This window comes from Fukomys damarensis, unplaced genomic scaffold (genome assembly GCF_012274545.1).
Source record: "Fukomys damarensis isolate Sample0158 unplaced genomic scaffold, DMR_v1.0_HiC HiC_scaffold_19, whole genome shotgun sequence".
Taxonomy (NCBI): Eukaryota; Metazoa; Chordata; class Mammalia; order Rodentia; family Bathyergidae; genus Fukomys; species Fukomys damarensis.
Window position 1 is genome coordinate 25,797,847 of NW_022900931.1, and position 21,649 is coordinate 25,819,495.

A 21,649-nucleotide genomic window follows, 5' to 3' on the forward strand; every position below is an offset into this window, starting at 1 on the left:
CCGCCGCGCCTGCCTAGCAACGCCCCGCCCCCCGCCGCAAGAGGCGATAAGCTGCAGTTTGCTCCGGCAGCGAATACCGGACGCCGCCTCCCCACCGTGTCCTGAGTCCCTCGGCTCCGGAGTCCAGGGCGGGACACGAACTCAGCTTGGGGCCACAGCCACCAGGGGCTCCGAGAAACGGGCAGGCGGGGCGCCACTATCCCACTGCCCGCCTCACACCCCACGGGGAAAGGGCAGAGCTGGGCGCTTCCTCTATCCCCGGAAGGGAGGCCTCGCCAAGAGCGAACGCGTTTCCCATTTTACTTTTATTCACATCGTGTAATTTGGCATTTTCCAGAGGACAAGGAAGAGACAGGGTGGTGAAAGACTGAGGCAAGAGGGGAAGGGGGCCCCCAGGTCCCTCGTATCCCTCCTAACCCAACCGCACGGGGTGAACGGGGTGGGGGGACGCAGGAAGCTACGTCCACGGCACGCAAGTCAGACGCCCTTGCGCCAGGAGCCACAGGGCCACAGAAGCAGCGTCTCTCCACGGACGGACGGTCCTCAGCCTGCCCACCCCATAGGTTCCCATGCCCCTCTGCTTTGCCTGGCCACTTCCCTTTGGCCTCCAGCTCCTTCCCTACTGCCGGGGACAAAAGGAAAAGGTGCGGAGCAAGGGTACAGGCGTCCTCAGCCCCCGCCCCTGTGCCCGGTGGTCCGTCCCTTGCCCTCCGTGGAAAGGTGGGCAGGGTCTTAGCTGGCCACTCGCTGGTAGAAGTAGATGTAGCCCAGGTCCTTGGGCGGCTTCTCCGAGGCACACACTTTCTGGTCATTGTAGATCACCCACCTGGGGAGGAGGAAAGGGCAGAAAAGGATGAACACACAGCACTGCCAGCAGAACCAGCTTCCTCTCAGCCACCACCGAGGCCCAAAACCTGCCTGGATTCCCCCGGGAATCGCCTGCTACAACTGGAGGGCGCCCTCCGACTGGTGCTTTGAGACCCCCAGCCACCCCTCGACCCAGTCCTGAGGCAGGGCCACAGCAGACTTCCCGGCCAGCCAGTATTCTCGCTTCTGCAGGCCTTCTGGTCAGACACAGCTCCTTGGCTTTCCTGTGCCCATGCAAACCCGCACGGGCAGTATGTAAACAAGCAGTGCTGTCTAGCCAAAGTCCACTGGACAAGGCCATATTCAGCCCCAGGGCTATGGTCGGCCTATCCCTGCTGCAGCCCCCAGGCAGTCCTGAAGATCCCCGGGGACTTCCAGGTCACCCTCCTCACTCCCACGTCTCCCTTGCAGTGCACACGGCTGGCCCTCACCTGCCTTCCTTCTTGATGTGGCAGACATAGTGACCACACATGGTGGAGGTGCCCATGTGGCTAATGAAGGCAAAGAGCTGATACTCTGGGGAAGGAGACAGAAGGCAGAGGGACAGACAGGAGAGAGCTTAGAGTGGCATCCCAAGATGTGTGAACAGCTCTGAATCAAACAGGGGCCTCAAGGGACGCGGGGGCAAGTCTGGGCTAAAGGCCACCTCAGCCTGCTGGAACCCCACCCTCACAAATCCTGTCCAGGCAAAGGGGGATGGCAGAGCTGCTTGGAATGAGGCCCAGAGCAGCAGAGCGGTTAAGTGGCACCAGGTGTGTCTGGTCTCCCGGACACTCACTTCCAGGGCCATCCCGGACTTTAGGCCCCACTGGCACAGACTCGGAGATGGAGTCAGCAGCTGAGCGGCCCTCGGAGATATCCATGGCTGCTTCCGCATCCAGATCGTCAATGTGACTGAAGATCCAGTCCACGGCCCGTTCCAAACTATTGTTCTTGAAGAGGAGCGAAGCGTTACTTGTTCTGGCCAGCCTCAGCGCCTCTGCTGTGGCCACAGAGGGGGCCCCAGCCCCAGTCCTTGACCCTACTCACCCGGGTAGGGTCCTCAGTCCCACCCCCTCCTCCCCATGGGGCTCCAACCCTTGGCCAGGGCCGCCTATACCGTGGCCCGCAGAGCTTTCAGGGCCTGGTCCCTGGAGAAACCCATGGACACGATGGTGGCCACACAGTCCTCTGGTGGGGGGTCAGCAGCTGCACTCGTGGAGCCAGGCCCACTGGAGCCGGGCAGGACGAGGGGGTTTGCGAAATCTGTGAACATGAAGGATTGGAGCGTGTGGGGGCAGACGGAGGCCCTGACCCATCCTGCCACCTTCTCCTGCCTACCTGGATCATCCATGTGTGACATGACCCAGTTCATGGCGGCCTCAGCCCCGCTGTTGCCTGTGTAGTAGACAGCCTTGCGGCAGGCGTCCATGGGGAAGCCCATTTCCACCAGCTGTATGACGACCGACTCATCCAACATGGGTGCTGTGAAAGGGAGTCAGGGTGCTATGACCTGACTGTTGGGGCTGAGATTTCTGTTCACTTTTCTTCCCTCCCACATGCCTGGCCCCAGCCCTCTCCCAGTCACCCATTCCATGCACTTTTCTTCCAAAGGAACACACAATGTAAGGTGAACACAGCAGCCCAAAGACGATCATTTTCTGCCATTCTCACAGAACAGCCCTATTTCTACACACGATGGCCCCGCCCCCTGCAAACCAAGGCAGTAACATGGGTGGAGAGGGGCGATCAGGCCATGTCCCCACAGTCCACACATGGCAAGGATGGCTGGGAGTGTTCCGGTTGGCCCCCACAGCCATCCAAAGAGGGCAGAGGAAATGTGAAAGGGAGGACAGCAGAAACACAAAGGACAGGGCCTGGGGAAGTAAGGCAGAGAAGCCCCCCGTCAGCAAAGGAGAGACACAGGCAGGAAGAAGAGACACTAACATGTCGGAGAGGAGAAGTGAGGGGAGCAGAAGGAGTCTTCGTCTTCGTTGCCATAGAAACCAAGGCTACCTTTGGGTTCATCCGGAGTGACCAGGGGTGGGGCAATGTCAGGCAGCTCCTCCTCTCCTGGCTGCAGCCCTGTACCCCTCAATTGGGAGATGTCCAGCTCCTCAGGCATCTCAATGGACACATCTGCCGTCAGAAGGGCAGAAGGGTCACCTTGGCAGCCCGAGGCCCACCGGTAAACACTCTGTGGCTCAAACCCTTGCCCCATGGCCTAGACCTGCTCAGCACAAAGGAGTTAGTGAGTGAGAACCAACTTCGGGGATCCAGGAGTCAGGAGGTCTAAGAGCTGCTGACAAGCAGCGACCTCCAACTGGCAAGTCAAAAGAGCTAATGCTCCTGTGGGTCTCAACTTCCTTATCTAGAAAGTGAAGGTAAATCAGCAGCTCTCAACTTACAGCCCTGAACTGGTAAGACTCAGAAGCACTCTTTGAAGATTATCAAATGATATCAAATGATTATCAAATAAAACAAACCACAAAAAAGCATTTTCAGGTGTAAACCTTAACTATAAGATGAAAGCAACCGAGGCAAGCGTGGTGACACACCCACATCTGAGCCACGACAGGTGAACTGCAAGTCTGAGGCCACTCTGTGCGATAGAGCAAGAACCCATATGAAAAAGCAAAGCAAAAAAACCCCCCAAAGCCCCAAACAAAAATCAAGGACTCAATAGTTTTCAGGCTTTTCAATCCAGTTGCATTTTGGAACACTTAATGTTAATTCTCTCCTCTCCTGAGGTGTCTGAGACCGATTCCCATGTGCTAAGGCCCTCTCCTTCCCTAGCGTGGCCTGCTGCACCGCCCTCAGCCTGGACCATACCCAGCTTCTTAGGCACCCAGTCTAAGCCGAAGGTGAACTTCTTGATCTGGATGACCAGGTAGTCGGGGAATGAGGCAAACCGTGTGGTCCTAGGGAAGAAAGAAGGTGCTAGTACCCAAGGATGGCAGGTTCTCCTCTCTTGAAACCCTCACCCTGGGCTTGACCTCACGCAACGGGCAGGGGTGGCAGCCTGGAGACCAAAGCACCCCAAGCCTGTTGGGGACCGATGGCCAGACTGATGTGCTGCAAGCACACTCCCGTGGAGCCTCCCTCCTCCTGGTGCTGTATCCATGACAGTCCCTAGCTGACAGTAAGTGCCTATGGTCTGCCACCAAGAAGGGAAGAAACCCTGAACTTTGAGAAGGGCAAGTGGTGGGGCAGGACAAGGTGACAAGACAAAATCATTACCGTGTCCACCGCTGCTAAGGCCTCCTGGTTCCCTCAGGGACAGATTACCAGCCCCGGAAGATTCAACCCTGAGATCCCAAGCAAAATGGACGAAAGGACCAAGAGCAGAGCAGCAGCTGTGTCTGAGGGTCGCCTGGCTGCAGCAGCAGCCTATGCCAAGCCAGGACTTACTTGACAGCTACCGACTTGGCCTGCAGGGCTGTGCTCCAGAAGTCATCCACCTGTTCAGGGGCCCCATAGGCCTCCAGGCAGGAGCTGAAGGGCACCTGGGCCCGAACCAGCTCTGGCAGTGGCACCTTCTCCTCTTCAGCTTGCCGCTTCTTCTCCTCATACTCCAGAAGCTCCTCTGGTGAGACAATTGGGCAGCGTGTTCACAGTGGGTGCTGACTCTTCCTGACCAAGCCTTGCCCTCCTGGCTGCATGGCCATGACTGCTCCGTTTCTCTACCTTCCCGAAGTCTATAGACACACGGCTGTTCCGTCTCAACACAGCCCTGCTCCTAGCAGTACCTGTGTACCTGACACAGCTCACCGACTGAGGCCTCCACGTGCACAAGGCCTACCTTTGTTCAGGGCTGCGTCCATGGGCACGGGCAGCTGCATGATGTAGTCAACTCGCTGGGTGTACTTCACCTTCTCTGTGGCCAGGCACTTGAGCTTCTCCTCCACCAGGAAGCGAAACACTTCATTGGGGTTTTCGGAGCTGCGGCAGTTCCTCTACGGGAGAGGCAGAAGGGCGGGGAGGTGTGGGCAGGCAGGGAGCAGGGTGGGCCAACAGGCTATGAGAGTTGGGGAGGGAGGTGGGCGGAGAGGGCCTCTAGGGTGTGGGTGCAAGAAGCAGTGCCTCCCCACCGCCTCCCTGACACCCAGTTCTGGCCCCAACACAGCATGGCGACCCTTCCAGAAGATGCTTGCTGTCTACTGGCAGCGAGTGTTCCCACGTCACTCTCTTCTCTGTTTTTTCCTTCTCTCTCCTTTTGATGGCAGTGATGGGGATGGAACCCCAGGCTGAGTACATGCTAGGCACATGGTCTGTCACTGGGCCACGCCCACCCAAGTCAGGGTCTCTGGTTGGGTCCTCAGCCTCCCTCCTCAGCTGCAGAGCCTGCTCCAGGGTGGCTCAGCCAAGCTGCTGGTGGAGGAGCGGGGCCATGGTGGAGGGGAGCACGTTGAACAGGGTGCAGCCAGGCAGACACAGCTGCTCCCCAGCCCTTACCTCCACCATGTTGATGAGATGCAGGAAGAATTCCTGGGCATCCTGCTGCCGATTCGTGGAGAACTCAGGGTGGCCCTTGCCAATGAGGGCCTTGAACATCCGTGGGGCAATGCCATCTTGCACCTCCTAGGCAGAGCCAGGGCAACTTGGATGGCACTCAGGTTATCAAGGTGACTCTTTTCTTGCTTAAAACACTTTTTTTTTTTTTTTTTTCCAACACAGCACCTCGTGCATGCTGGGCAAGTGCTGTGCCACTGAGCTATATTCCTAGTTCCCAGGGGCCTTTTGCCATCTCTTATGCCTGTTTTCCCATAACTCCAGAGCAGAGCCCCCAAAAGTGATAAAATCCCAACTCACCTTTTGTTCTGTTGCCTGCTCCCCATCCCCCGACTCCGGTGCTGGCCTAGAATACTCTCCAGAGAGAAGGCCATGGCCCAGCTTGGCCCTGAGTAAACAGCCAGGAAACCACTTAGCTTCAATCTCCCCAACTTCCCAGGCTCATGGCCCCCATTAGACACCTCTCAAATGTGTAAAACACAGCCAGGCATACTTGTGTGTGCCTGTAATCCCTGCTACTCAGCAGGCTGAGGCAGGAGGATTTCAAGTTTAAGCCTAGTCTGCAAGACCCTCTGAGACACCCTGTCTCAAAATAAAAAAGAATGGAGATGGAGTTCAGGGGCAGAGCACTTGCCTAATGTCCACAAGGCCTGGGTTCAAGCCTTACCGTCCAAGAAAAGAAAAAAAAGTGAACAAAACCTTAGGATGCACCAAACCCAGGCTGAGGACAGACAGCACGTTCATAACCAATCACCCCAAAGCTTCTGTTGTCTACAGCTCAACTACTCCCACCCAGCGGTAATGGAGGAAGGAGGCTCTCAACAGCCTTTGTACACCGGGCCTAGCTACGTACACCTGGGTGCTGAAGTCCTGGGTAGGGTCCGTGGGGGCATTCTGGAAGATCTTCTCCAGCTTGTCCACGTACCTGGGAGTCAAAGGAAGGGGCTGGAGGGCTCAGCCCAGGCACCAGGGATCAGGGAGGTGTGTCTACTCTCATGACTGGGCTCTCCCATGTGGGCAGGGACTGGCTGGCCCCTACAGTCCACTTGTTTCAGCAGCCTGACCCCCTTCCCTTACCATAAGGCAGCCCGCAGCCCGCTGGGAGGCGCTCTCTCCACCTCCTCCCTGAGATGGAGCCTCCCAGGGAGGGGAAAAGGCAGCCAGAAATAGGGTATACAGAGCTTCTGGGTACATTCCCATTGCTTCCCAGTCAGGTAGTAAACTCAGTTATGCTAAGAATTTGCTGCCCTTCTGCCTTAACATCTCCAGCACTCTCCTCTCCCAGAGAGCTACATGGCTGTGTTGGGTGCTCCCCTGACATCACTGCTAATCCGAGTCTCAGGCCAGAGAGCCCAGGGATTTGGCACCTTCTCTACAGGGGTGTGTGTGGTGGCGAATGGTGGAGCTCCCCTCACAGTGTAATAGGAACTCTTCTAAGGCCGAGATCCCACACACAGCCTCTGAGAGAAGCAACCAGAGGAGGAGTTGGGGATGGGGGCAGGGGCCACAGAGCCCAGGGGCCACTCACTTCCTCTGGAAGTCAGGGATGCTGAAGAGCACCTGGACCACAGAGTTGAGGTAGCAACTGTTACCCAGGTTGCGGATGCCTGTGTAGCCGGGTCCATACAGGGGCTTCAGCGGCACACCCGACTCCTGGATCAGTTCCCACTCGCCAATCCGCTGGTTCATGTCTATCTCCAGCTCTGTCATTGTTTTGTCTGTCTGCGTGGGAAGGGGCACTTCAGACTGGCGGAGGAACTCAGCTATGCACTTCCTACACAGATCTTTCCCACAGTCGAGGATGAGACCCAGCTGTAGCCCAGAATTATGGAACCGCGGACTCCGTCATGGGAGGCACACTGAGCACCACACAGCCCAAGTTCTGGAAGGCCGGAAGGAACTACCTCAGAGGCCTGTTCCTCCTCAGGCCTCTGCTGAATGAAGGAATGAAATGAGTGAGAGTCTATTGATGGGAAACATCTTTCCCACTCTGAAGCTACTCCTACTTATCATCTGGAGGAGCAGCTCCCCAGGAAAGGACCATGCTCCACTGGACTGGGCCAGGTCCCCCTGGTGCAGAACCCCCACTTGTCTTCCACAGCACCCCGTCTGCCATTACTCTTCTGTGCACATGTGATGAACGCCTTTCTCTCTAGAACATAAATCTACAAAAGCAAGGACCGCACAGTGACTAGCACATAGTAGGAATTCAAGAGTATTCATGGAGTGACTAAAGCAATTCTAGAAAGTTCAAGAGAAGCCCATATATCTTGGGGACTGGTTAACTGGGGAAGCTCTGTCCAAAATCCTACCTCAGCCTCAGGCAAACAAGTAGGGCCACAGGGGCCAGAACTAGAATGAAGCCAATGGGGGTCTCACCTTCTGCATCTTCAGCATGTCAATTCCGAAGTGTGACAGGTGCTCGGCCAGGCTGGGGTCCAGGACCATGTCATCTTCATCATAGGAGTACACGTCTAAAGCAGGAAGCAGTGTCAGGGGACTGGCCTGGCCAGAAGGACCGCCTATAAGAGTGACCCTCTCAGGTCCCCTGAATACCAGCGAGGCACAAGTCCTATAGGACAGGCTGTCGGAAGATGGAGTGAAACAGGCGAGAGCTGGAATTAACTGTGTCACAGGTTCTAGAGTAAGACAGGCTTGAAAGGGTACTAACTAAACAGACAACGATGGCTACTTCTAGGCAGGAGACTAGGATTTGGGGGCATTGAACATTTGGCTCATATGCAGTATTTTTATTTTTTATCGAGAGAATGCACTCGTGGTATTCTTCGTGTCACAGAAGATAAGTAACATTAGGGAAGGGGCAGTACCAGCCCCATCGGGTGTGATGGTGCCCAGCTTGACGGCTAGTGGGTAGCCTGTCTCCCCGTAGTGCTCCACGGCGTGGTTGTTGCCCCCACTGCCATCAAAGTAGCGTCGGCCACAGAGGATGGAGCCATCTGTCAGGTTCAGCCACAGGTTCTCCCTCATGTCACACTTGGAGCACTTCCAGCCGCTAAGCCAGGAAGAAGGAAGCTCATGAGTCAGGGGTCCAGGGTGTGGTGGTGAGGGGGGCTCTGCAGCCTGAGAGCATGCTCTTCTTCCTGTTCTTGTGGCTGTCCCTCTCTTTGTCTATCTCCTCCCCAAGTCTCCCTCCCTGTCCCTCCATTACCCTCTCTCTCCCATCGGACCTCCCCTCTATGCCCTGTCCCGAGAGCTATGCCTAGGGTGGAGGGGCCAGGTCTCACCAGGGAGGGATCCGGGCCGGGTTGTCCAGCTGCTTGAGGTTGAAGGCATGCTTAGAAACCTGCCGGACCTCCCCATCCCAGGCCTGCACCTCCTGCTTGCGGGAGGCTGAGTCGGCTGAGAGCAGGGCCTCCACTGCACTGGTCACCTGGGAGAAGCAGCAGGTCAGACAGCAGCCAGCCCCATCCCACCGGCCCCATCTTCCTTGGTCCTTGGCTTTGCCAATGCTGCCCACGCCATCACTACCCCAGCCCTCCTGACCTAGAACTGTTCTTGGGGTGGAAAACATTCCTACCCGATCCTGGACAATGTCCGGCAGTCCCCCCAGACCATCCCGGGCGATCTCCAGGTAGTCCGGCAAAATGACAATCTTCACGTCCTCGTCATATTCAAACTTTTCCTCAGAGAGATCAAACCCACCTTCGACACCTGGACAGCCAGGGAAGAGGACAGTAGGACACCCAGTACAGTCAGGGTCCTCCTCCAACGGCTCCTCACCCTGTCCCCTCAGAACACTCAGTCACCAGTCAGGCCCTCGTGCCTCTGAGAGCTGGAAAGACCAGCTCAGGGAGGAGAACTGGACTGCGGCAGTACTCACCAATAGCCAACCGGGTGGGCTTCTTACGGGGTGGGTCTCCGGTGCCCGCAGTAGCATCCTCTTCCTTCTGTAACCGATAGAAAGAGCAGATCAGCAATGAACTACGGTAAGGAACAAACGGGGACCATGGAGGAAGGGAGTGGTTAATCTCAGAATGGAATGATGATGTGGGAAAAAAAAAAATCTGTGCCAATTTGTTTTTCCAGTACTGGTGAATGAACCCCAGGGCCTTTGCACTGAGCTACAAACTGCAGGCCTTTTTTATTTTGAGACAAAGTCTTGCTAAGTTGCCAAAATACCCAGGCTGGACTCAAACTTGTGATCTCTCTACCTCAGTCTCCCAGAGTGGTGGGGGTCACAGGAGCACATCACCATGCCCAGTATGTGGCAAGTTTTAACCACACAAACGAAAGTAGGGAGAAACTGAAAGCAATAAGGGGTTGGATGGAACAGCCAGATTTCAAGCGAGTACCCAATGGAATGTGAATACACCCAGCCCCCATCCCATGTGCCTACTGGGCGCCGGGTCCGCCGGAGGTGCAGGTAGACACGCTGGCCAGTCTTGTTGAAATGTCTCTCCACATACTGCTTCCCGAAGCCCAGGAATGTGTTCATACAGATGTAGAGGCCACCCTCAGACTCCTGCAGGGCACGAAGCAAAAGAAGAAACACAGATGAAGCCTGGCCGGGTAGGGAAAATAAGGACCTGGAGTCAGAAACTGCTGGCTTCCAAAAGGTTCTGTTCTCTAGCAACTGGGTGGCTCCTCTACCTTATTTAGTGTTACTGTTGTTTTCTTTTTTCTTTCTTTCTTTTTTTTTTTTTCTGTTTTTTTTGAGGCAAGATCTCACTCTGTAATTCAGACTGGCCTTGAACTTGCAGTAAGTGATCTTACTGCCTCAGCCTCCCCAGTGCTGGGATTAGAGCTGTGTGTGCAACCATGCCTGACTCTTATTCAGCCTTTTTAGGACCTGGAACCTAAGATTCGCCCCCATTTCCTCCTATGACTTTGCCAATAACCAGGAAGGACATCAGGAGGCTGAACAACATGTCTCAGTCACCATGCATCTTCCCTCCTGCTCCTAGGGCTTTGGAACCCAGCAATCACAGCCAACCAGAGGGCTCCATTTATCTTTCTTTCTTTATTTATTTTGAGACAGGGTCTCACTATGTAGTCTAGGCTGGCCTTGAACTCACTATGGAGTCCAGGCTGGCCTCAAACTCACAGCAACACCCTACTTCATCTCTTTTCTGAGGCCAAGAGATCCGGAACGTAAATGGGGACCAAACTCTAGGCTTCCAGTTCAAGGGACTGAATTCAGAGGGAAAAGGGGTCCTTTCCTGGGAGACACTGATGCCAGACCTGGGACTCCAAAAACAAATACTACCTCATTTCCATAACTCAGAACCATTCCAGACATCAGGGAAAGATTCCAGCACCAAACAGTACGCCTAACCCTGAGACTCCCAACAGGCCACATCTTTCCTCTACCACATTCTGCCTGACAGTCTCGCCATCCTGTCCTGCTGAGCCTGGCTCCAGGGAACAATGACTTGTTTACAAGTCGCAGCTAAACCAGCCCATCTGGAAGGTCATCAAGTCTAGCATGCTACAGTCACCAGCAAGGCCTTTCCCTTCCCTCCCCTCTGACCAATACATAAGATTCTCCACCAAAGTCCAATTAACCTCCAACCTCAAAGCCATCACCCCCTGTAAAACAATCAGGCAGGAACTGCTGAGACAGTTGTACAAAAGAACTGAGTGAGACAAGTGCCCACCCAGAATCCCAGCTGAGATGATGGGCTTACCCCAGAGCCGAGCAAGTCTATCAGTCCCTTTGCAAACAAGAGTGATGGTGAAGGTGGGAGAGGAACTGAGACAATGAGTCTTGCCTTCAAGGTTGTGAGCAACAGGCATCCTTTTCCCAGAATAAAAGTCTTAGTGGCCTTGAAATTTTTCTCTGCTGATATATAAAAAACAGGGCACAGTCTAAGACAGTTCTTGGTCCTATCAGTTGCTCTTTGCCACTCCCTAGAATAGTGTGGATTGCAATCTTCAGGAGCAAATAGAAAATTTCTATTCTCTAGGGGAGGTCAGCTAAGCTCTTTCTCTCATGAACCCGATCTAGGATAATCAAATACACTGGAAGTTGGTGAGCAAAGCAACTAGGTTACACTGGAGATCTCCTGACTGGGAATGTAAAAGGGGAAATGTCAGAAAATTACAACCCCCCTTTTGATTACTCGAAGCAGTTACTAAGGAGAGAGACAAGATTCAAATGTAAGGAGGGACCACTGAGTTCTACCATCTGTTGATGATTAAAGAAACTCTTTCCCTTAGGGAAAGGAAGGTGGGAGAAATAAAAGATGCAGGTTTCACCAGGGACTGGGGACCCTGGAGTGCTGCTCAGATCGGCCCTCTTTTTACCTCTGCCAAAGCCAGACTTCAGAGAAGCAGCACATTGCCTGGCCCGGATCAAAGCCCAGCAAACCAGGCAAACCACAAATCACAGTGATGGCACTGAACTGGGCTTCACATCATGCTGCTATACTGAGCACGGGTGATGCATTAATGAAGCCTTTCCACTCTGACTTGCAGTTTTGAGGCCATAGGCTGGTCTGGCTGAACATCCTGGGCAAGGCTCAGCAGTGGCTTGAGGGGTGGGGTGGGGAGGGGGGCGGATCCCAACCAAGCTGCTGCCCTCTCATTTCAGGCCTGGAGGCCTGAGGGTGACATAGGAAGGCAGAACTGCAGGAAGGGAGGTACCGGGTGGTGCCTGCAAAACGTGAAACACGGGTGTGGGTGGCGGCTTTGTCTAACTAGGCAAGAGTGGGAGCGAGATGGGAAAGGGGCCGTAGCATCCTCCAAGAAAGCATCTCTCCGGGAATACTTTAAAACAGGTTCTCTCTGTTCCCAATGATGGGCAAGATGGAGAGGAATCTGCAGCCATAGTTCACTTACAGGAGAAACGACTCGCTTTCCTCTCCTTTCCCCCGCTCCCCACCAGTATGACCCATCGCCCTGCCCCCTGTCCGTATTAGCCACGGATGAAGGCAGCCTAACGCGGTGTATCTCATAACCAGCCCTCGTTCCTCTTACTTCCAGACTACCAACGCCTAGGAACTGCCGTCCCCACCCTCCCAAACCCGGACCACAACAAGGGGGAGTCGCCCCCATTCCTCCCCTACGAGACTACAAAACCCGGAGAGCCGCGCGCGACTAGCAAAGCCGGCTCCGGGCTCTTGGCTCTCTCTCGGGGGTCCGCCTGGGGAATGTAGTCCACCTCCGGGCTACTGCCCGGCCTCGCACGGCCGTGAGGGCGACAGGCGACTACAAAGCCCACAGTGCTCCGCGGCACGGGCGCACGTAGGGCGGCCGCAGCGGCTTCCGGGGCTGGTAGTCACGCGGAGGCTGCAGCTAATGGAGAGCAGCGGTGGAGAGGCACGCGGGAGACTACAGGTCCCAGGGTGCGCCGCGGGGAGGCGGCGGCCCGAGCCTCGCAGGCCCCCGGCAGAATGACCAGGGCGATGAGAGGAAGTCGTGCTCTCTGCAGGCGTGGGGAAGGGGCTTACCGGTGTGTCGAAGGAAAAGGCACACTCGTCTTTGTGGACCCGGTCGCCAGCCTTGGGGACCCGGATCGTTGGTAACACTGACAGCAGCGCCTCCTCGCTCAGCTCCGCCATGATACCGGCAGTAGCTCCTCCACACACGGCGGCTCTCCCCGGTCCCAGTCCCCTACCCCTGCTCTCCTGGCCAATAAACGCTGCTCGTCGGGCGCATGCGCGGAAGGCCAGACACGCGAGAGTGGCAGTTGGACGCAGCCTGCCGATTAATGCTCCGCCCCCTGTCCTATTCTCAGCCAACGCCAATAAGGAGCTCTCTTCATTCAATTGATGGCTGAAGGAACCAATCTCACTCTGCCAGGGCAGGAGAGCGAGCGCTTCGGGGCTTTGCTTGCTGAGTCGGACTCCCACAGTCCCTACGCGTGAAGAGCAGAAATTGACGGTTGTTTAAACCTCTCAATTCCCGAAACTTTCCTGGGGACTCATCAATCTGAAAGTAGAAAGTCAGTTGTTTTCTTGGTATTTGAAAAGAGGCAGTCCAATGAGGAGTTTGAGAGGGTTACATGACTGATTGACAAGCCCCTCAACCAATAAGGTAGAAAACCATCACAGGTCCAACTGAATTGGTGCATCAGACCGTAATAATTTACAATTCTATTTTGTTTAATAAAATGGCTTGTGTGTAACACTAGAGGTCTTAAAAGCGAAGACTGGTACTCCTCAAAGTCTCGTGACGTTCAGCTCACGAGCTGATAACAAAAAGTCTTATCAGCTAGGCGTCATCCCTAGGCAAGGCAGCCTCACTCCATTGGCTCTACAATCTTCATAATAGACATTCTCGAAGACCAATGGCTTCCCGCTCTGGAGGCGGGTCTCACACAGTGGGCCTATGGGAGCCTAGTTTGGCTCAGCCAATAGAGTCGGAGTAGGGGGCGTGGCGGGAAGTTTGAAACTCGTAACTTCGGGAGTTGATTCTCAAGCAGGTTTGCACCCCTAAGTGGAGTTGGGGCCCGGTAAGTAATTTGGATAAATTAAATGAATAAGTTAGAGGGTCCAGTAGATCCAGAATGAACCCTTTGGAAAGCTTCACAAGTCGTAAGTCCTTAGCTCCGCCGAAGCCTCTGGGCCAGCGACCAGGAGGTTCTTCACCTGGAAACTGGAAAAATCAGGTGGTGTGGGGTCAGCGGTCGGACGCGGTCGCGGTACTAGCTAAGACCCGAGTCACTTATCACAGGCGTCTTTTCCTCTACCCTGGAGGGCCCTACCCCGGCCCCTAGTGGAGATGGGCTCAGCCAAGAGCGTCCCGGCCACTCCAGCGCAGCCTCCACCACATAACAAGCATCTGGCTCGAGTAGCAGACCCTCGCTCGCCTAGTGCCGGCATCCAGCGCACTCCTATCCAGGTAATGGGGCCCTGCCCAGGGAAGGCAGAGAACCCGAATTCTCCAGCTTCTGCCTAACCTGATGCTGAGGGTGTCCCTGCACCCCTAACCCCACTGGAGCCTTATTTGCTGCATTCTCAATCTTCCTGCGATGGGCTGCAGGTATGAGAGACTTAGCAACTTGGACCCAGACTGGTTCTAGCCTGTCTTGACAGGTGGAGAGCTCTCCACAAACAAGCCTGCCCACCAGAGATGAGCAGGCCCAGGACCCAGATCCTCGCTCTCCTACGCTTGGCATCGCACGCACACCTATGAAGACCAGCAGTGCAGGTGAGTGTTGGGCCCAGGGAATGCTGAGACTGTCACCTGTTATTCTTGGGTGCGGTGGATGAAGCCCTCCTCTGAGGACTCTCCTTCTACTTTGTGTGGTGCTGGGGATGGAACCCAGGGCTTTCTGAATGCCAGGCAAGTACCATGCCACTGAGCTACACCCCAGCTCCCATTCCCCTCCTCTCACATTTTGCTCCCTCTCACCTTCATTTCATTCTTCCCATTCCCTCACCAACCAGAGCCCGAGTCCTCCTTACTAAATGAATTGTAGACAAGGTCGCCGCTCTATTCACTTCTTTCCTCTAGACCTTGAGAGTCCACTGGTGAAACAGCTGAGTGAAGCATTTGTGACTGAAGCCTCGAAGTCAAATCTACCCCCAGATCCTCTTCTGCCCCTGGGAGCAGTTTCATCGTCTGAACTGGACTTGACTGTGGATGCTCATTTATCCCTGGAGGACCAGACACAACCTTGGAGTCAGACCAAGCTCCCCTCTAAGCAGGTGTTGTCCACGGAGGAAGCTAGGCAGCCCACAGAAACCCCCGTGGCCAGCCAGAGCTTGGACAAGCTCTCAGAGGACCCTGAGACTCCCCGATCTTCAGGTACAAAATCCAAGAGCAGGGTGCAGAGAAGAAAAAGCATATAACATCCATGGAGGAGTGTGGGGAGAATAAACTAAGCTGCCGGTTTTGAGTCCTTGCTTTAACCACCCTAGGTTCTAAGCGCAGTAGACGGAAACAAAACAGCAAGGTACTAGGGAGATCTCCCCTCACCATCCTGCAGGATGACAACTCCCCTGGGACCCTGACACCACGACAGGTAAAGGGAGAGGGGGGAAGCCATTACTATTGTATCCACCAGAGAGGCTGGGAGGCCCCTTACCCAGATCTTCCCTCACCTAACAGCACCCCAGTGCATATACTGCCTCCTTTTGCAGGGTAAACGGCCTTCTCCCCTGAGTCAAAATGTTAGGGAACTAAAGGAAGGTGCCATTCTCGGAACTGGACCACTTCTGAAAACTGAAGGGCGCATGTGGGAGCCAGCCCAGGACCATGACAAGGAAAATCAACACTTTCCTCTGGTAGAGAGCTAGGCCCACTGTGGGCTCAGCCGGACTCCCTCGGGCCCTGCTGATCTTGGGTCCTCTCGAACCTTCTTGCCCAGAGACTGGAGAAAGGCTTGTTTTCCTCAACTTCTCTTAAACTGCCAACTCTGGGACCTAGAGCTTTACTGGGCTTTGTGTCTTCCGTGTTTCTTGTATATTAAAGGCAGTGATTTTAAGCAGTGCTTTAGAAAGTTGTACTTGAGGTTTGCATTGGGTCTGGTGGCCTGGAGGGTCTCCCCACGGATGCCTCTGAGCCTCCTTTGCTCCCCTCCCTAAGTTGTGGTATTCCCCAGGGCTGTGTTCTGGAGTTTTATTCTCCCAAAGTGTGTATTTCTAGGGATTTAGTGTTACTTTCCTAATATTCTGGTAACTTCCACATCTCTCTCTAATCCTGATCCTTATCAAGGTGCCCATAAGCACTTCAAAGTCAGTTTGTCTCAAATTGAATTCCTGATCTTCCCCTAAAAGACATTCCTCACCTCCTGTTTCCTACTCTTGTGAATATCATCCACACCACTGCCCAAGACCATGGCCATCTAAATCCTTCCCTCTCTGTCTCCCATCTTAGCAGTCGCTTACTAAATCCTGGTGATTCTGTCTTTGCTTTTGTTGTCATTTTTGTTTTGTTTTGTTTTTGAGACAGGGTCTTGCAACACAGTTCAGGCTGGCCTCAAACTCACAGCAATCTTCCACCTCGGCCTCCTGGGTGCTTGGATATAGGCTTGTGCCACCATGCCCAGCTCTGTCCCTCTTGTATTTCTTGCCACCTGCTTCCTACCCCGTCTCCAGAGTGCCAGTCTGGCCTTCTATTCCACCAACCCATACTGTTGTCAGGGCAGTCTTCCTCAGAAGCATAACTGATCACACGCCCCTCAGAACTCTTCCAGGGCCTCCTATTGCCCTTAAAATAGTCTGGACTACAGCCTGGCATTCAAGGCCCTGCACAGGCACACACCCACACCCCGCCCAAAGGCTGTCTGAATTGAACTGTGCACACACCCCAGCCACTGGCTAAATTCACTTTCCCCTGACCCAACTCGGGCTTCTTCCTGGCCCTCTGCCTTCACCCTTCTCACTGCCGTTATCACTGCACCTGTAACATCTTGCCCTTCAGTGGGACCTAGGTCTTTGGAACAGAAGGGCGTGGAAGCCAAATGGCACAGAGGTACCAAGGTGCTATACTTTATTGCAGGTGCTTCTGGAGAGAGACAGAAGAAGGTTGCAAAGGAGGAGGCATGAAGGGAAGGGGGCAGAAACCTAGAGCTGTAGTCTCGAGGCTGAGTATCCTGTACTTTCCAGGGACTGGGGTTGGGTCCTGGGCGGTGTAGGAGGCAAAGGGCAGGTGAGGGGTCAGCTGTCCTCGCTCATGCAGGGAGAGATAGGAGGCCGTGGGAGGAGATGGGACAGTTCTGTGTCTCTGCTGCCGCCTCTCAAGGCAGATTTCCCTACTCCCCACTCCTCTCCAAGGAGGAAGCTTAGTGGCATCAACCTAGGACAGAAGAGAGAGCTTAAAAAGACTGGATGTGGGAGGTGCCGCTGAGCGTCTTCCTCTGCCGGGCTCCTCAGTTCCAGATTTTGAGGAAGCTGTCCCAGGAGCCAGTGGCCACGGCCATCCCATCAGCTGTGACCCCCAGGCAGCTGACCCTGTTGTCATGACCAGAAAGCATGCCTGAGGAGGAGAAGAAGAAGTCAGCCCACCTCCGCCTGCTGATGTGGACACCTGGGTGGGCAGGACCCATGGTGGCAGCTGCAGAGGGACTGGGAGGGTGAGACCTTGGGGGTATCTCTGGGGCCAGCTCCTTGTCCTTAACTTGGGCTGTGGATGAGGTGGGGCAGACAGGGAATGGGTGGAAATGTCAGTGTGGGGTGAGAAGCCAGGGTCTCCTCAATAGCCACAGGGACACAGGAAGGGGCAACCTTTTTGACCGGTGCTTTTGTTTCCGGATGAAGAAAGAGAGGTCCAGAAAGGGACTTGTGGAAGGGGACTCAAGATGAGGAACCAAACTAGGATGTAGACCCTGACTGGGGCCTGTGGCAACTGCCTCTCTTAAGACACAGCCAGGCTGTCTGCTTCGTCAGATGGGATGGGGGGCCCTTGGGGTGCTGTTCCTTCCAGTTCCCAAAGTTCGTGTCCCTGAACAGAACTTTGTCCCTCGGACACCTGCACAGACTGGACCCCAAGGTCCAGAGTTCCACAGCAGGACGGGCGGGGGGCGGTGTTCAGGGCCGCTCCCCCTTGGGGCATGCGGCCTAGGTGTCTGGGTCTGGGTGAGGAAGAGCTGGCAGAGGGGTGGCCTGGGGAGCCCTACCCACGCGCTCGCACTTCAGGGCATCCCAGACGTTGCAGTTGAAGTCATCATAGCCTGCGAAGAGCAGGCGGCCACTGAGCGAAAAGGCCACTGAGGTGATCCCACAGATGATACTCTCATGAGCGTAGGCTGTCAGCTCCTGGTCTGCCCGCAGGTCAAACAGGCGGCAGGAGGCGTCATCCGAGCCAGTGCAGATGGCCTCTCCGCTGGGGAAGAACTGAGGACGGGCGGGAGGGTTCGGCTCAGACCAGGGCAGCGTGGCCCCTGCCCTCACCCTCTCATTCCCCCATTCTGGGCCGAGACACAGCCCACCCCACTCATCACAAACAACTCCACCATGAGCCAGTGACTCCCTCCTCCCCAGGTGCTCCCTGCCACAGCACTATGGGCCATGCGGTCCCATATCACAGGCCCAGGGAGGGCACTGGGTCAGAGGGTTGGGGATCAGTGGAATAGAAAACTACTAAACACTTGAGAAATGCCAATGTCATGGCAGGAAAATGCTTCCAATTATTTGGGTTTGTCCTGTTGAAACTTGATTCTTGCTGTGTACCCCAGGCTGGCCTCAAACCCATAGAGATCCTCCTGCCTCAGCCTTTCAAATGCTGGGATTATAGGCTTGTGCCACCATGCTGGGGAATGGTTCCATTTAAAGACTAAAAATAGTATCAAGGAGCCAGGCACAGAGCCACACTCCCATAAGTGCCAACACCCTGGGAAGCTGAGGCAGAAGGATCACAAGTGCAAGCCCAACCTGGACAAGTTAGTGACTTGGTGAGACCCTGCCTCCCCCTCCCCCCAAAAAATTAAAAAGAGCTGGTGATGTAGTTTAGTGTGAAGGCCCTGGATTCAATCCCTGGTAAAGCAAAAAAATTTAAAAGTTGGGCCTAGGATTTAGCTCAGTGGTTCTGCCCACCTGCCTTGCAAGTACAAGGACTGAGTTCCATCCCTGGGACTAAAAATAAATAAATAAATAAATAAAATGTTGAAAAATGTGGCAAAGAATTGGATTGTGGGCCCAAACACAGGCTTGGCAGTGATGAACGCAACAAAATATACAGAATGAGTCTGGGGGAGGGCTTCTGGGGGAAGTCTTTGGTTAGTGTTGACACTGTCCTCTGAGGTGAGAAGGTTTTAGAGTGAAAACTTGGAGTCAGGCAGAGGCGGAGGCACAGGCCCAGCCGAGGCTCACGCTGATGGCGTTGATGTCTGACTCGTGGCCGGTGAAGGTCTGGCGACATGTGCCCTCCCGCACGTCCCAGAGCTTGGCACTGGCGTCGCAGGCTCCGGAGATGAAGAGCTTGTAGTCGGGAGACACGGCCAGGCTCATGCAGTCGCCCGTGTGCCCCACGAAGACGGTCTTCTGCTGCCCGGTCTCGATGTCCCACAGGGCACTGCAGGAAGAGCAGGGTGCTCAGCGTGTCCCACGCCCCCCACCCCCAGCGCCGCAGCCAGGCCTCACCATGTGGTATCCCCGGAGCTGGTCACGATGTTGTTGTCGTCCAGGAAACGGCAGCAGGAGAGGTAGCCTGCAGGTGGTACGGGGACAGTGCCTGGCCTCCCGGCCCCGCCCCTGGCCCGGGCCCAGATGGCAGGGGCCTCGCTCACCTGTGTGGGCAGCCAGCTCCCGGCTGACCTTGACGTTGCCCTCGCGCGACTTGAGGCCGTACACAGAGCACACGTTGTCCAGCCCCCCGCAGGCCACAAAGCTCCCGGAGGGGGCGTAGGCGCAGGTCATGACCCAGGAGGAACGCAGCGGGATGGCGTGCACCTGCGGCCAGGCGGGCCAGCTGAGTCCGGGACACGAGGGCGTGTCCCGTTCCGTCCCGCCCGGGGCTGGTACCTTGTTGGTGGTGTAGGTGTCCCACACGATCAGCTTTCCGTCCTGAGAGGCGCTCACCAGCAGCCTGAGGAGATGGAGACGCGTCACTGTCTCCTCCCACCTCCCCGCCCTTCCGGCCCCTGGGGCCTCACTTGGAGTCGCTGGCCCAGTGCATGGCATAGATCTTGGCCAGGTGCCCTCTGAGCGTCCGCCTTGTGCGCATCTGCACTCGTCCCACCACCTCCAGGCCAGACACCAGCTGCCAAGAGAGATTTGTCCGTGTCGTCCCCAGCCGCGGACAGCAGACCCAGCAGGTCCCCTTGCAGGCCAGTGATCTGGAGCCCTGAGGGACCCTGTGCCTGTGCAGGGTCAAGCGATGCTTCTCCAGTTTGGGGCCGCCCTGTAGACCCCCGGCTGGGTCCATTTCGGGCTTCCCCCTTGGCGGTTGCTGAACACCAGCTTGGGGAGGTGACACTGCTGGCAGCCGCATGGCTGGCCAGCTCTCCCTGGGCACCTGGGCTGCCCTCCTGGGTAGTATGGGGTCCGTGGCCCTCGAATGCCAAGGGCCTCTAGACTTGGGCTGGGGCGCTCCAGAGCCACAGATTCAATGACCATTTCTGTATTTGCTTTGTTGTCGTGGGCAAGTTACTTCACCTCCCTGAGCCTGTAGCACCTGCCTTACACAGGCAACACGAAACTGGCATGAAGTTGTATGGATTCTCCAATGTATGAAATGATGTACCTAAGCAATTTAGCTCAGCATCTGGCTCATGATAGTTACTTTTCTTATTTGTGTATGTCATCCGATCTTTCCTCTTATTAGCATATTTAATCCAGTGTGAGATGCCATCAGCACTGAGAAGCCCCATTAATTTAGGTATCACTAAGAAAAAAATGCTGCTCATTATAACTGTAAGGCATCTTCCACTGCTGGGTGCATCCTGATCTCAGAGATGTCTAATGTGCAGAAGTGTGCTTGGGAGAAGTGATGAAATACAGCCTTAGACACGTGCTACTCAGAGTCCAGGCGGACTTCACGATTGCACACAGTCTCACTCCCTTCATCCTCAGTGCCTGGGAGGGAGGGGATGGCAGCTCTCTTGTTCTATGGACCCAGACAGGGACAGTGTCTGAGTCTTAATCATCTAATACAGTGCCCTGTCAGAGCCGTTGTCGCTAAGCGTCTGTTGAATGAATTCACTAACACTTTTTTTTTTAACCAATGCCTTTCCTTTTTCCAAGCATATACCATGCCCACAGTTTGTCCCCGCCCTGCACACCCTGCTTGGTGGGGGACAGGAGGTCTCACCTCTGCCAGGGTTACATCAGCACAGGCTTTCCTGGCATCCTGCAGAGAAAGCAGACATCAGGGGTAGCTATGGGCAGGGTGGGGGACATGATGTGTGGGCCCTGGAGGGGTAGGATGGGGCTGGGGGGCTTCAAATGTGGGGTCCAGGTTAGAAGGGTCTGGGAGCAGAGGTGGCTAAGCATCTCCAAGGAGCAAACCCAGCCCTTCCCTCCAGGGCATGCCCTGGGTCCTCAGTTCCGCGGGAGGGTTGGGGTTACTGCAATCTGCTTCTTGAGTTGCTCCGCCTCCTGCCTCAGCTGCTCCATCTCCCCCATGGTGGACAGGTTGAGGGTTCACTGCAGCTCCTGCCAGGAACACGGGTGGACGCTCAGAGTCCCCACCAGGCTGTTTCTGTCCACCAGAGGGCTGGAGCCCACCCGAAACACAGAAGTGGGGGTGCCTGTGCACACCCCACCCTGGTCACTCTTCCAGCTGGCATCCAGGGCCCCAGCCCAGTCCAGCTTGTGCTGCCCGGCCAGCCCCCACTTACTTGGGCTCTGGCTGGACCTCTCCCAGGCTCTCAATGCCGGCTCCCAGGCGCCTCTTCACTCCTCAGCTGCGAAGCCTGCCTGTCGTCACTGGCCTCCTGGCTCTG

The 21,649-nt window shown here is 55.4% G+C and overlaps 3 protein-coding genes across 8 annotated transcripts; 1 reads left to right on the forward strand and 2 right to left on the reverse strand.

Annotated features, from left to right (window-relative positions):
* Positions 1-585: 585 nt before the first annotated feature.
* Usp5 (ubiquitin specific peptidase 5) lies at positions 586-12,977 on the reverse strand. 2 transcript variants are annotated; one of them, XM_010611662.3, is made up of 20 exons: positions 12,771-12,977; positions 9,716-9,841; positions 9,200-9,266; positions 8,897-9,030; positions 8,604-8,749; positions 8,187-8,371; positions 7,738-7,832; positions 6,887-7,080; positions 6,212-6,283; positions 5,659-5,746; positions 5,302-5,427; positions 4,649-4,802; positions 4,258-4,432; positions 3,679-3,767; positions 2,863-2,985; positions 2,188-2,331; positions 1,967-2,112; positions 1,646-1,799; positions 1,299-1,383; positions 586-826 (listed from the first exon to the last, which is right to left on the reverse strand). In XM_010611662.3, exons 1-20 carry the CDS (start codon positions 12,879-12,881, stop codon positions 733-735), a joined length of 2,508 nt encoding a protein of 835 aa, XP_010609964.1. In that variant the 5' UTR covers positions 12,882-12,977; the 3' UTR covers positions 586-732. The 2 variants fall into 2 exon arrangements, with proteins under 2 accessions (XP_010609964.1, XP_010609963.1); XM_010611661.3 differs by having other exon boundaries at positions 2,794-2,985.
* Positions 12,978-13,125: 148 nt separating this feature from the next.
* On the forward strand, positions 13,126-15,755 carry Cdca3 (cell division cycle associated 3). Of its 5 annotated transcripts, none has more exons than XM_010611665.2 (6): positions 13,126-13,203; positions 14,019-14,163; positions 14,358-14,472; positions 14,779-15,072; positions 15,186-15,289; positions 15,408-15,755. In XM_010611665.2, the coding sequence occupies exons 2-6, from the start codon at positions 14,044-14,046 to the stop codon at positions 15,561-15,563; spliced, it is 789 nt and encodes a 262-aa protein (XP_010609967.1). In that variant the 5' UTR covers positions 13,126-13,203; positions 14,019-14,043; the 3' UTR covers positions 15,564-15,755. The 5 variants fall into 5 exon arrangements, with proteins under 5 accessions (XP_010609967.1, XP_010609968.1, XP_010609965.1 ...); XM_010611666.2 differs by having other exon boundaries at positions 13,197-13,264; XM_010611663.2 differs by lacking the exon at positions 13,126-13,203 and adding an exon at positions 13,218-13,356.
* Positions 15,756-16,749: 994 nt separating this feature from the next.
* Positions 16,750-21,329, reverse strand: Gnb3 (G protein subunit beta 3). Its single transcript, XM_033766315.1, has 9 exons — positions 21,273-21,329; positions 21,016-21,054; positions 19,859-19,965; positions 19,728-19,791; positions 19,493-19,655; positions 19,347-19,413; positions 19,077-19,278; positions 17,885-18,101; positions 16,750-17,244 (listed from the first exon to the last, which is right to left on the reverse strand). The coding sequence occupies exons 1-9, from the start codon at positions 21,327-21,329 to the stop codon at positions 17,138-17,140; spliced, it is 1,023 nt and encodes a 340-aa protein (XP_033622206.1). The 3' UTR covers positions 16,750-17,137.
* Positions 21,330-21,649: the final 320 nt, after the last annotated feature.